General features: G+C 44.5%; 2 protein-coding genes across 2 annotated transcripts; both read left to right on the forward strand.

The window, feature by feature from the left end:
* The first annotated feature begins 5,166 nt into the window (after positions 1–5,166).
* On the forward strand, positions 5,167–8,378 carry LOC100136525 (elongation factor 1 alpha). The gene is made up of 8 exons (NM_001123629.1): positions 5,167–5,208; positions 5,967–6,123; positions 6,663–6,842; positions 6,949–7,245; positions 7,335–7,485; positions 7,575–7,831; positions 7,919–8,153; positions 8,253–8,378. Exons 2-8 carry the CDS (start codon positions 5,980–5,982, stop codon positions 8,372–8,374), a joined length of 1,386 nt encoding a protein of 461 aa, NP_001117101.1. The 5' UTR covers positions 5,167–5,208; positions 5,967–5,979; the 3' UTR covers positions 8,375–8,378.
* A 464-nt stretch (positions 8,379–8,842) lies between these two features.
* Positions 8,843–12,713, forward strand: LOC106588478 (elongation factor 1-alpha). Its single transcript, XM_014177562.2, has 8 exons — positions 8,843–9,019; positions 9,630–9,782; positions 10,306–10,485; positions 10,597–10,893; positions 11,067–11,217; positions 11,317–11,573; positions 11,788–12,022; positions 12,385–12,713. The coding sequence occupies exons 2-8, from the start codon at positions 9,639–9,641 to the stop codon at positions 12,507–12,509; spliced, it is 1,389 nt and encodes a 462-aa protein (XP_014033037.1). The 5' UTR covers positions 8,843–9,019; positions 9,630–9,638; the 3' UTR covers positions 12,510–12,713.
* Positions 12,714–13,417: the final 704 nt, after the last annotated feature.

A 13,417-nucleotide genomic window follows, 5' to 3' on the forward strand; every position in this document is an offset into this window, starting at 1 on the left:
GCCCAATCAGCCGAAAAAACCCTTCCCGAAGTCCAAAACAAACAAAAAACGTTACAATGTCGTCATAATATTTGCACGAACTCTACCAAACTGTTTTGGCTGGGAAGCATCCAGACACCTTTAGTCATGAGTCATGACATAGCACAAGTGGGGGGATGGGCCTTTCCTCTTTTGATCTCTATTGCTCCTATATAGTTCCTCAAGCAGAGGGGGAGGCTGATGTCATCACGACTTCCCATCAAACCAACTCCTTGATTGCCATACTCATTGAAGTTTGCTGTTGTGTCAAAAAAAATACACTGCTCAAAAAAATAAAGGGAACACTTAATCAACACATCCTAGATCTGAATGAAAGAAATAATCTTATGAAATACTTTTTTCTTTACATAGTTGAATGTGCTGACAACAAAATCACACAAAAATAATCAATGGAAATCCAATTTATCAACCCATGGAGGTCTGGATTTGGAGTCACACTCAAAATTAAAGTGGAAAACCACACTACAGGCTGATCCAACTTTGATGTAATGTCCTTAAAACAAGTCAAAATGAGGCTCAGTAGTGTGTGTGGCCTCCACGTGCCTGTATGACCTCCCTACAACGCATGGGCATGTTCCTGATGAGGTGGCGAATGGTCTCCTGAGGGATCTCCTCCCAGACCTGGACTAAAGCATCCGCCAACTCCTGGACAGTCTGTGGTGCAACGTGGCGTTGGTGGATGGAGCGAGACATGATGTCCCAGATGTGCTCAATTGGATTCAGGTCTGGGGAATGGGCGGGCCAGTCCATAGCATCAATGCCTTCCTCTTGCAGGAACTGCTGACACACTCCAGCCACATGAGGTCTAGCATTGTCTTGCATTAGGAGGAACCCAGGGCCAACCGCACCAGCATATGGTCTCACAAGGGGTCTGAGGATCTCATCTCGGTACCTAATGGCAGTCAGGCTTCCTCTGGCGAGCACATGGAGGGCTGTGCGGCCCCCCAAAGAAATGCCACCCCACACCATGACTGACCCACCGCCAAACCGGTCATGCTGGAGGATGTTGCAGGCAGCAGAACGTTCTCCACGGCGTCTCCAGACTCTGTCACGTCTGTCACATGTGCTCAGTGTGAACCTGCTTTCATCTGTGAAGAGCACAGGGCGCCAGTGGCAAATTTGCCAATCTTGGTGTTCTCTGGCAAATGCCAAACGTCCTGCACGGTGTTGGGCTGTAAGCACAACCCCCACCTGTGGACGTCAGGCCCTCATACTACCCTCATGGAGTCTGTTTCTGACCGTATGAGCAGACACATGCACATTTGTGGCCTGCTGGAGGTCATTTTGCAGGGCTCTGGCAGTGCTCCTCCTGCTCCTCCTTGCACAAAAGCAGAGGTAGCGGTCCTGCTGCTGGGTTGTTGCCCTCCTACGGCCTCCTCCACGTCTCCTGATGTACTGGCCTGTCTCCTGGTAGCGCCTCCATGCTTTGGACACTACGCTGATAGAAACAGCAAACCTTCTTGCCACAGCTCGCATTGATGTGCCATCCTGGATGAGCTGCACTACCTGAGCCACTTGTGTGGGTTGTAGACTCCGTCTCATGCTACCACTAGAGTGAAAGCACCGCCAGCATTCAAAAGTGACTAAAACATCAGCCCGGAAGCATAGGAACTGAGAAGTGGTCTGTGGTCACCACCTGCTGAACCACTCCTTTATTGGGGGTGTCTTGCTTATTGCCTATAATTTCCACCTGTTGTCTATTCCATTTGCGCAACAGCATGTGGAATCTATTGTCAATCAGTGTTGCTTCCTAAGTGGACAGTTTGATTTCACAGAAGTGTGATTGACTTGGAGTTACATTGTGTTGTTTAAGTATTCCCTTTATTTTTTTGAGCAGTGTATATATATATATTTTTTTTTTCTCAAAACATTTATTTATATATATTTTTACCTTTTGTGTGTGTGCTTTAATGTATTTATACTTGGGATATTGCTTTTCAACAGTAAAAGTTCAGTAAAAGTTCAAAAATCATTCAAAATTGTCTTGCAACATAGTTTTCTCCTAGTCCCTCTTTGTCAGTCATACCTGCTCTCATCCCCTTCCCCTTCCCCTTTCTGGTGGACTGCATTTATTCAGTCCTTTAGCTGTTAATCATAGCACTACAGTGAATGCTCAAGCACCTCCTACCTACTTCCCATTTTGTTTCACCTACTTGTAAAATAAACTTAGCTGAATATTCATAACACATGATTGCCATTTGTCATATTTTATCATAACTGTTATGTCACATTTTAAAGCTGAATGCTTATTGTTGTCACTGCGTCCCTATTAAAAACAGGAATACATCTAGGAACCGAGAGAGTGTCTCTTCATAACATTGTTGGGTGTGGTTTAGCAATGGTTTAATTATACAAGTTTGGGTGACATTGGGCGTCAGCAAGCCAACCCAAGGGTGTAGATTCAACAAATTGCACGTTTGTAAAGAATGTTGTTAAGTTCCATTCCCCTGCTCTTCTGGTTTTAGTACTTGTTAGCCTTTTTTACTGTGATATTCTGTACTAGATTCTTCCTCATTCTTAAAGGAAGATGCAGTACTGTATCATCTTTGGGGATTAGGGACAACCAGGGCACATTTCCTGTGTTTAGTTTATTTATGATAAATGTGCTAACATTTTTGACACATAAAACCCAGTCAAATATGTGGGCCAAAGTAATGTAATGGGGAAACTTTAATGGAATAAACCATTTGTCCTGTTTTCTGATATATCAGGCCAACACTTCTTAAAAGATCCTCCTGTACTCTGAGGAAGGTGTCTGACACGCTGAAATGTAAGCCTATTAGTTTGTCCTGAATAAACCTAAAGATCCATGCAGCTTTCTGAGTGCTCCTCTTTCTTCTTTTGGATAGTCATCTTATAGCTGGCAGGGTAAGATGTTTTTTTTCTGGCCCCCTGAAATCCTGTTCCTGGCCAATGCATCTGCGCTTCTATTCACCTTTGCTTCCCCCTGTTTTTTTTTCAACCTCTTCCGGCTTCCCATCCTATATCTCCTCTCTTCCTCGGACACTATCTGTGACATGGTTTGTGAGTACCCTTCTCTCTCGCACTCACTCTCTCCCCCTCTCTCCCCCACTCTCTCTTTCCCCCTCTCACTGTGCTGTGAGCTGATTGAAAGCAGCAGCTGAGCTCTCATTGGCTGTTACCTGAGCTGAGGAAGAGATAGTCGGGGAGTGCCGTCACCACGCCAAGGGATGCCAGGTGTCCTATATCGGGAATTCAACGGTGATGGGGACAGTACGGAGACTGCAGGGCCCTGAGTCGGACGTCCGTGACCTCTCCACAGCACCCAAAACACAGAATGGACTTCCACAGCATCCTTTGGAATAGGGTCTATAGATCAGAATATATTGGGCAAATGTCAACATCCACATCATCAAATCTTTGTGGTGCTGGGAATTAAATAAATCAATGTTTATATTGTAGTTTTTTTTTTTTTGGAAAAGCTTGACTGAAATGTTGATAAAAAAACCATGCGTTTTCCTCACTAATATTTATAAACACTCACTGACTAGGGTATGGGGAAAATGAACTGTGGAATGTAGAACTGCAATCAGTTACATCACCCAACTTTGATCCAGTGTTATAGAATTTAACATTGCTTGTGGACTGGGTGGGCAACACAACAAGGAGAGGTTTAACGTGGCTTTTACTATATTTATTGGAGAATTTGCTTGATATGATCATTATGGAAAGCACTCAGTGTTAGCATTATACTCTGCGAATGTGAGTGGAGAATCTAGCAGGACTCCCTCACACTCATTGATCACTGTAGTCATTCATATTGGCCTGGTCTGAACCTCTTTAGAATCTGAATGTGTGTGAAATGTGGTGGAGGTGCCCTCAAGGCCATTGAAACAATGAGCCTGGCTCTCCCTTTTCAGTGTACTGTTTGAGTGAAAATCTCTGGATTTGTTATGCTGATTGGGTCACCTAGAGTCAATACGGGTGGATGGTGATAATGAGAAAGTCAAGGGCATTTATTTTCTGTCTAGTGTAGCCTGCTCCTGAGGCAATAATCCAAGAAATGTGCTTCTCTTCACTGACAGTTTATGGTCCACAGAGGAAAAATTTATAATTTACATTTGATATGACCATTGTGTAAACACTATGTACTAATGTTGAAAAAAAAGTATGAAATAATAGAATTTCCTTTCTAGAAAACAGGCTTTGATCATCTCACTCAGGTTTATGAGACAGAGTGGGGATTGGTTTGTTGAGATAACTAATCACATTCAACGTACAGTGGGGAGATTTATTTTCAGATTACAGTTCTGTAACAGTTCTGTAAATTACAGTTCTCAACTCTGTCAGTTGAGTTTCTGGTTTATTGTTCATGTTTTTCTCGTGCCAATAAAGAGTGTTTGGACAGTGTTATAGGGAAAAAGACAGAGACAACATATTAGATTCTATACAAATAATTATACAATTCAAATTTGAGGTTAATTAGAATGTTTTGTATTGACAATTTTTGTTTTGTTGTACAAGAAAAGCCAGTGTGAGGCTGACAATTAGGATGGTAATGCAACAATGTATCAAGTAGCCCTTTATGGGAATCATCAATGTTCTCAAACCTCCAGCATCATCATTGAATATGATAGATTTTCAAGAAGAAGCAAACATCCAGAGAATTCAAAATATTTGAGGTCCAATGATATGCTAGTCTTGACCACTTGGGGTTATTTAATCAATTTATCAATTACCAAGCTATGTTGTTTTTATATGATTTGATTGAATCAGAAAGGATTACTTTCAAGATTGAAAATATTTTACATCAAGACAGGCGAGGATCGTTTTTCTGGTTTTGGCTAGAAGGGAGACAGTTTATGTATGACCAGAAATTACTTTTGTAGGAGGTTATGAGAATTTACGCAGCAGGTTATGAGAATTAGGTAAAGGTTCGGAAAGGGGTTAGCGAAGAGCTAAAAAGAAGACAGAAAATCAACTTTTGATGTAAATTTGAAATAGCCTGTATTCCCTCTATCCTTGACCAGTTTTTCGCTGAATTGTGTGTGATTTGCGGATTCTCATAGGGAGGGGAAAGGAAGCGGGGGTGCAACCCAATCTGGCCACCTCCCCGTGTATAAAACTCCAACTCAACCGTCATTCTTTCTCTTTCTGTTACCTGGCTAAGGGCAACAGCAGTGGCAGTGTGATTTCGTAGTGACACCGGTAAGCGCGTTTATTGTCAATTAGCCTCAAGTGGTTTCAAAAACGGGCCTAATCTGTTCTTGAATTTACACATTTCGTTTGTTTTTAGTTTTTATAGATAGCCGTATTGCGTAAATGTACTATAGTTAAGAAATTTCAGTTAGCCTTCTGTCTGTCGTTTCAATTAACCTGTGGATTTGATGGTGTAACGTCAATGATGCTGTGATCTTAAATTACCTTATACAAATGGCCGTAATGTTGTCTATACTAAAGTTTTTAGTTTGTCAGAAAATTACACTTTTCGGTTGGGGGGGAGGGGAAACTGGGGGGGGAAAAGAACAAAGGATACTAAAGCAGTGGTCTGTGTGGCTGAGTAGTTAAATGGAATGTCTTTCTTCCATTAATGTAAATTGCACGGTAGCCTAGGCGACAGCTGTCGAGTTGTGATAGCTAAATTCCTTTCGGATATTTGGAAATCTTTCTGTAACTTAATACGACGTGGCCCAGAAGTAACACGTGTCTCGTTTGGCCCATGGCGGACTAAGGCCTACGTGGTCATGGCTCACTCACCCTTTGTCAAATCGCATCGGATGAGTTAACATTATCGAGTGGTGACTTTTTTTATGGGGTCCTATTCATAATGGGATATGTATTATATATTTTTGGACCATCGACAAAAGATGCTCTGATGGTTAGCCAGAGTGACCGGCGTTGTATTTGCAGCCATGTTCCCAGAGGCAATGTGTTTTTAGTTAAGTGGTTTCTTTATTTTATTTCAGAAACTAAGCGACCATGGGAAAGGAAAAGATCCACATCAACATCGTGGTCATTGGCCATGTCGACTCCGGCAAGTCCACCACCACCGGCCATCTGATCTACAAATGCGGAGGTATTGACAAGAGAACCATTGAGAAGTTCGAGAAGGAGGCTGCTGAGGTAAGCATTTTCTAATCTTGTTGGTTGCAATATTTCTGATTAAATGGCGACGCCAGCATGGTCTTTGAACGGCGAAGCCGGTAGCGTGTGTAACGTGTGCGCGCATGTGGGGTGGCGCTTGCGCGAGCCTAGCGTCCGGGTAATGACGATGCACTTTGTGTAATGGTGGCTCAGCCCTTCGTGGCTAGAAGGGTGCATCATATATCTATATATATATCTATTTTTTTAGCTAACCATAACTTACTAAACGAATTATCCTAACCGGCTACGAAAGTCGACAATAAGTTGTGTCCCATATCTAGTAAACGCTTCATTGCACGCAGCCTCTATTTCACTTAATAAAATGCATAAATTACGTTTCTGAGAGACTGAACAATCCATTTCAATTAGTTTGTAAGTAGTTCAACTTATTGGCCTAGTTTCCTATTACATTCTAGGCCAAGACCCTGAATGTTGTACTTGCTCTCTATGCAATTTGACATGTAGCTTGATAACATTGAAATATTTAACATGAGAATTAATTTTACTTCCCCTTTTAGATGGGTAAGGGCTCTTTCAAGTATGCCTGGGTGCTGGACAAGCTGAAGGCTGAGCGTGAGCGTGGTATCACCATCGACATTTCCCTGTGGAAGTTTGAGACTGGCAGGTACTACGTCACAATCATTGATGCCCCTGGGCACAGAGACTTTATCAAGAACATGATCACTGGTACATCTCAGGTAAGTGGGGACCCACAGCAATTGGACTGTACAGTTAATCTACAGCCTATTAGTTTCAGGTTAATGTGTTAGGCTGACAATACTTAATACCCCCCCCCCCCCCCAGGCTGATTGTGCTGTGCTTATCGTTGCTGGTGGTGTTGGTGAGTTTGAGGCCGGTATCTCAAAGAACGGGCAGACTCGTGAGCACGCACTCCTTGCTTTCACTCTGGGAGTGAAGCAGCTCATCGTTGGCGTCAACAAGATGGACTCCACAGAGCCCCCCTACAGCCAGAAGCGTTTTGAGGAAATCCAGAAGGAGGTCAGCACCTACATCAAGAAGATCGGCTATAACCCTGCCACAGTCGCCTTTGTGCCCATCTCTGGATGGCATGGGGACAACATGCTGGAGGCTAGCGCCAACGTGAGTAGTCCATCCCCACAGTACACTACTTTGTGTAATAGTCTTGCCTGTCATTTGCATGCATCCTACGGTTTCTTCTCTTATTCCAGATGGGCTGGTTCAAGGGATGGAAGGTCGAGCGTAAGGATGGTAACGCCAATGGTGTGACTCTGCTGGAAGCCCTGGACAGCATCCTGCCCCCATCCCGCCCCACAGACAAGCCCCTTCGTCTGCCCCTCCAGGACGTTTACAAAATCGGTGGTAAGAATCTTAAACTTTAAGTATAGTGACTGACACGCTAAGGCTTGATTCTGCTTGTTGGTTAATCTACTATCCCCTGGTTCCCTCAGGTATTGGAACTGTACCTGTGGGCCGTGTGGAGACTGGAACCCTGAAGGCTGGTATGATCGTCACCTTCGCCCCCGCTAACGTCACCACTGAAGTCAAGTCTGTGGAGATGCACCACGAGACCCTGGAATCGGCTATGCCCGGTGACAACGTCGGCTTCAACGTCAAGAACGTGTCCGTCAAGGATATCCGTCGTGGCAACGTGGCCGGAGACAGCAAGAACGACCCTCCAATGGAGGCTGGCACTTTCACTGCTCAAGTAGGCATACTGTTTGAAGTTGGGTGGGGCAGGTTACTTCCCCTGACATTTGTTCTTGCGATCATTGACCATGCCTTGTTTTAACAGGTCATCATCCTGAACCACCCTGGCCAGATCTCCCAGGGCTATGCCCCTGTGCTGGATTGCCATACTGCTCACATCGCCTGCAAGTTCAGCGAGCTCAAAGAGAAGATCGACCGTCGGTCTGGCAAGAAGCTTGAAGATGCCCCCAAATTCCTCAAGTCTGGAGACGCTGCTATTGTTGACATGATCCCCGGCAAGCCCATGTGTGTGGAGAGTTTCCAGGAATACCCCCCTCTTGGTAAGTTATCCACATGCCCTCGTCACATAACATTGATAATCCTTAAAGGCCCTCTGTTTCTGGAAAATTAGTAACGCTGCCTCTTCCCAACTCCTGCAGGTCGTTTTGCTGTGCGTGACATGAGGCAGACAGTTGCTGTCGGTGTCATCAAGGCTGTTGACAAGAAGGCCGCCTCAAGCGGCAAGGTCACAAAGTCTGCTGTTAAGGCCGGTAAAAAGTGAATTCCCCTCCCACAGGACGTCCCTCAGGTGGCGTGGTCTGCTGCCCTACATCCTGCGGCATCTCAAAACCTGAGCTCTATACTTAAGGACTGGTTAATGCTGATTAAAACTCATCGTAAAAGTTTCCGCAGGAAAGGAACCCAACGTGGAGACACTTGTGGCTTCGTCATTACTGGCGGTGCCTCTTTCAGTTAAATTGTGTAAATGGTTGCGAACTGAACCTGTTTGATTCCACTATTAAATTGGAAGGAAACTGCTGGTAACTAATAAAGGTCTTTAAATGTCTTGACCAAAAACCTTGATGTCGTTTTCTTAATCCTTTTTCCTTCATGTGTTTGTAGTTCAGTGGGAGCTGCACCATAGGGTAGAACAAGTGCAATACTGTATGTAACTGGTCTTTGCAGCTGTTTTGACACATCCTATCCCTGACAGCTGCAGGGCTTTGCCCAGTGAGGGTTTTTGCAGTCCAATCACATTGGTGTTACACTGGTGCAACCAATAGCACCCTATTTTTATTGGTGACAGCAGTGCTTCAGCGTTTGCTGTTCTCCCGCCCCTCACAGCACCGGTATAAAAAGAAATGTGAGATCAAATTCTTCCCTTTTTCTCCGGTCTAAAGCAGGGATAACCGTAAACCTATCGCAGGTTAGTGCAAAATAACGCTTATTTCAGGATACACTGGTCACTAATGGCTTGTGGTTAAGCTTTACTCAACACTGTTCGCTTAAAATTGTGATAATGGCATGGTCATGACTTGTGCCAGCCTAACAAGTAACTCCTCTTTAGGCGCATGATTAAGGACCGCTCTAATTGTACTAGAGATGCGTGTTTCTAACTGCTCGCTTTCATTTGCCTTCATAAATGGTCATTGGAGTCCACTGCTCGATCCATCAGTCGACCGCATCATGTTTAGTGGGTAACTAGCTACCAGCGAACTATTCGCCTGAAGTTAAACCATAAGGATAACTAATGGGTTTGAGATCGGGTAAGACGTGTGGTTATGTGTAACTCCACAGCTAGGCGGGGTGTATGACTTTGGCTGTGGTAACTAGTGACGACCCAACATGGCCGGCTCGCTAGTCCTCCGATTTAACATGGAGGACGATTTGCGGATAGCACATGGTGCATGAGTCAGTGGTGCCGATGGGCTTCAAAGGCAACGTTGTATTCATCTCCTGCTACCATGTTATTTGCATGTGCATTTTGTGTAAATGTATTTGTGCATCGGTAGTTACGTCAGTTTCCTTTCAATCAGTAAATCATAATGGGAAAGGAAAAGATCCACATCAACATCGTGGTCATTGGCCATGTCGACTCCGGCAAGTCCACCACCACCGGCCATCTGATCTACAAATGCGGAGGTATTGACAAGAGAACCATTGAGAAGTTCGAGAAGGAGGCTGCTGAGGTAGGTTTGGGCGCCCTGACATTTCTCGGGATTTTTTTTTTGTCTGCAGCTATGAATAGCGATGTTATAACGGGCGTGGTTACAACTGAAAATCCTTGGAAAGATTGCTTTGACACAAGCGACACCTACTGTACAAAAGTGTATCGCTGTCAGTTGTGGCCAGTCATTCTGCAGTAACTAAATGCAGAAATGCCTTCTAAAAATTGTATAATTGAGTCATTTAAATAACTAATTTAGTCAGGTAAAAAGAGAACTCACTTAAAATGAAGGTATGCAAATTATATGGTGGTCAAACGTATTTGGGCAACAGGAAATTGCAAAAAAAACTTGCTGAACTAGCAGAAGAATATCTGATTAGGCAGTCATTTTGTGTTAGTCTGGATTGTGTAAATGACAAAACTGCAAAATTATATGCTTTTGTAGTAGGCCTAATTGGGTAGATATGATCTAAAAAATATTACAGACCTGTGTAGGCAATAAACTTAAGTGAAATAAACGCACACTTGATTCTCTGCTTGTGTAGATGGGCAAAGGCTCTTTCAAGTATGCCTGGGTGCTGGACAAGCTGAAGGCTGAGCGAGAGCGTGGTATCACCATCGACATTTCCCTGTGGAAGTTTGAGACCGCCAAGTACTACGTCACAATCATTGATGCCCCCGGACACAGAGACTTCATCAAGAACATGATCACTGGTACCTCTCAGGTAAAAAGACAAGCTTTAATAACCATTGCTGGTTTCCTGTTTCCTAATTATGAAATGATCAGTAGTGGCATTTTACCATGAAGTTTGAAGTGTGTCATGTCTTTGTCTCAGGCTGATTGCGCTGTGCTGGTCGTTGCTGGTGGTGTTGGTGAGTTTGAGGCCGGTATCTCAAAGAACGGGCAGACTCGTGAGCACGCTCTCCTGGCCTACACTCTGGGAGTGAAGCAGCTCATCGTTGGCGTCAACAAGATGGACTCCACAGAGCCCCCCTACAGCCAGAAGCGTTTTGAGGAAATCCAGAAGGAGGTCAGCACCTACATCAAGAAGATCGGCTATAACCCTGCCACAGTCGCCTTTGTGCCCATCTCTGGATGGCATGGGGACAACATGCTGGAGGCTAGCCCTAACGTGAGTAGTCCATCCCCACAGTACACCCCACCGCAGCAGTGTAGTTTTAGGTGGTCATATGCCTAAATGATTAGGGCTGGAATATAGAAGGTAAAGCACTGACAGGTCAGCAAGCCTCATCCTAATTTTGATCCACACAAAAACAGTAAAATTTCTTCTGTTTCCCATTGCAGATGGGCTGGTTCAAGGGATGGAAGGTTGAGCGTAAGGAGGGTGGCGCTAACGGTGTGACCCTTCTGGAGGCTCTGGACTCTATCCTGCCCCCCTCCCGCCCCACTGACAAGCCCCTCCGTCTGCCCCTGCAGGACGTCTACAAAATTGGAGGTAAGAACCAGTCATAGATCAATATGTTTCAATATACTGGTTATTTTCTTTAGACATGAAGAGGTATGGCTCTTGTGGGTAAATACTTGTTTCCCTCAGGTATTGGAACTGTACCTGTGGGCCGTGTGGAGACTGGAACCCTGAAGGCTGGTATGATCGTCACCTTCGCCCCCGCTAACGTCACCACTGAAGTCAAGTCTGTGGAGATGCACCACGAGACCCTGGAAGCGGCTCTCCCCGGTGACAACGTCGGCTTCAACGTCAAGAACGTGTCCGTCAAGGATATCCGTCGTGGCAACGTGGCCGGAGACAGCAAGAACGACCCTCCAATGGAGGCCGGCAACTTCACCGCTCAGGTGAGAGACGGGACTGATTTTAAATGTAGATTTTGTAAAGATAATAGAAAACACTCATATTTCCAAGTCTACTTTCCTTCATGTCTCGTTTCTGGCCAAACATTTGCACTTTCATTAAACGTTTTCTAAATTCAGTTTACCCACGTTCCAACCCCCTGTCAATGTAGTTCTAGATTCTATCCCATCCTTACCCAACCTTTACCCCAATCCTCAGGTCATCATCCTGAACCACCCGGGCACCATCTCCCAGGGCTATGCCCCCGTGCTGGATTGCCATACCGCTCACATTGCCTGCAAGTTCAGCGAGCTCAAAGAGAAGATCGATCGTCGTTCCGGCAAGAAGCTTGAGGACAACCCCAAGGCCCTGAAGTCTGGAGACGCCGCCATCATCGTCATGGTGCCAGGAAAGCCCATGTGTGTGGAGAGCTTCGCCGCCTACCCTCCCCTCGGTGAGTCACACACCAATTCCTTATGATGACGATGAGTCTTATTTATGCAGTGCTATTGAAAAACTGAATGTTACGTGGGGTTGTTATCATCACTGTATAGGACCCATCTGAGTAATGCAGCCGTTTGGTGTTGAAAGAACTCACCACACATTTACTGTTGATTGCTTGTAAGAAGGTGAAGAGATCTTACAAGCCTCAGTACCTTACAACGTCACTTACAAAAACTCTTTAGGAACTACAATGACTTCTGGAATATTCTGACACTCCATTTACTGTAGCAAAACTAATTTAGCCTGTTACACACAAAAAAATAATTCAGGCCTGTCCAGTAAACATTTCTCTTTGCTGCTGCATCGTTGCAGGTCGTTTCGCCGTACGTGACATGAGGCAGACCGTGGCTGTTGGTGTCATCAAGGCCGTCGACAAGAAGGCTGCCAGCACTGGCAAGGTGACCAAGTCCGCCGTTAAGGCCGCCAAAGCCAAATGAATTCCTGCTCCAGACATCCAGCAACAACAAGGCGTGTCACCGGCATCCCATCCTGCAGTGTCTCAGAACCTGAGCTCTCTACTCAAGGACTGGCTAATGCTAATAAAAACCCATCGCAAAAATTTTCGCAGGAAAGGAAAGCAAATGTTCGAAGAATAATGCTTTAGGGAAAATGATGATAAAATAAAAAAACATGAACACGAACCGCCAAAACGCTGCTCTTTCTTGATTCTCATAAAGCCAAAACGCTGAATCAGTTACTGTTGGATACATACTGCTATCTATCATGAAATTATATGTTGTGTTAGAATATTAAAATAAAGTCTGGTTTCTGTTGCTGTGAAACTTTGAGCTAATTGTCAAATTTTGGATTGATTTTCTGAATACACTCCATTGGTTTACAATGTTGGCTACAAACAGATAATACCAACTTCTTTGGGGAATATTCAATAGATATGATTCACTGCCTCCGTTTTAAGCATTCTCCTTTAAGTTACATCAGAAATGTATGTGAGAAATGTAAGTGCTGTTGATAAACGTGTCAATACTGTTGATTTCTATTTTCAGAGAAGAGTCATTTCTCAATAGGGGAAATAGTACCCCGGTGAATGTCGGCTACTGTCAAGGTAAGGGGTTCCGACAAGAATAAACTAGTTGTGTGGTTTTTATATACAAAAGCTTTCACAAGCCAAGTAGAGCATAACAAATCTTCATGGAATGACGTCACACGGGTGAAACCTCTTACTTACTGTGTCCCTTTCAACACCACACCTAGAATTCAATTCTGCCATCCATAATCCACCGCTCCAGAGACAGAGGGAGCAACGGTCTATTATCTTTGAATGATATGTGACATCACACTTGGGAAATAGGGAATAGTGTCAGGAACCAGAAATACTCGAGCTGAA

Source organism: Salmo salar, chromosome ssa27, assembly GCF_905237065.1.
Source record: "Salmo salar chromosome ssa27, Ssal_v3.1, whole genome shotgun sequence".
Lineage (NCBI taxonomy): Eukaryota > Metazoa > Chordata > Actinopteri > Salmoniformes > Salmonidae > Salmo > Salmo salar.

Bases quoted from the DNA above. Each gene is read 5' to 3' on its own strand.
- LOC100136525 (NM_001123629.1), top strand. From the start codon at position 5,980: ATGGGAAAGGAAAAGATCCACATCAACATCGTGGTCATTGGCCATGTC. The intron at 6,124-6,662 runs GTAAGCATTTTC...TTCCCCTTTTAG, and splicing joins TCGAGAAGGAGGCTGCTGAG to ATGGGTAAGGGCTCTTTCAA. The intron at 7,246-7,334 runs GTGAGTAGTCCA...CTCTTATTCCAG, and splicing joins TGCTGGAGGCTAGCGCCAAC to ATGGGCTGGTTCAAGGGATG.
- LOC106588478 (XM_014177562.2), top strand. From the start codon at position 9,639: ATGGGAAAGGAAAAGATCCACATCAACATCGTGGTCATTGGCCATGTC. The intron at 11,574-11,787 runs GTGAGAGACGGG...CCCAATCCTCAG, and splicing joins CCGGCAACTTCACCGCTCAG to GTCATCATCCTGAACCACCC. The intron at 12,023-12,384 runs GTGAGTCACACA...GCATCGTTGCAG, and splicing joins CGCCGCCTACCCTCCCCTCG to GTCGTTTCGCCGTACGTGAC.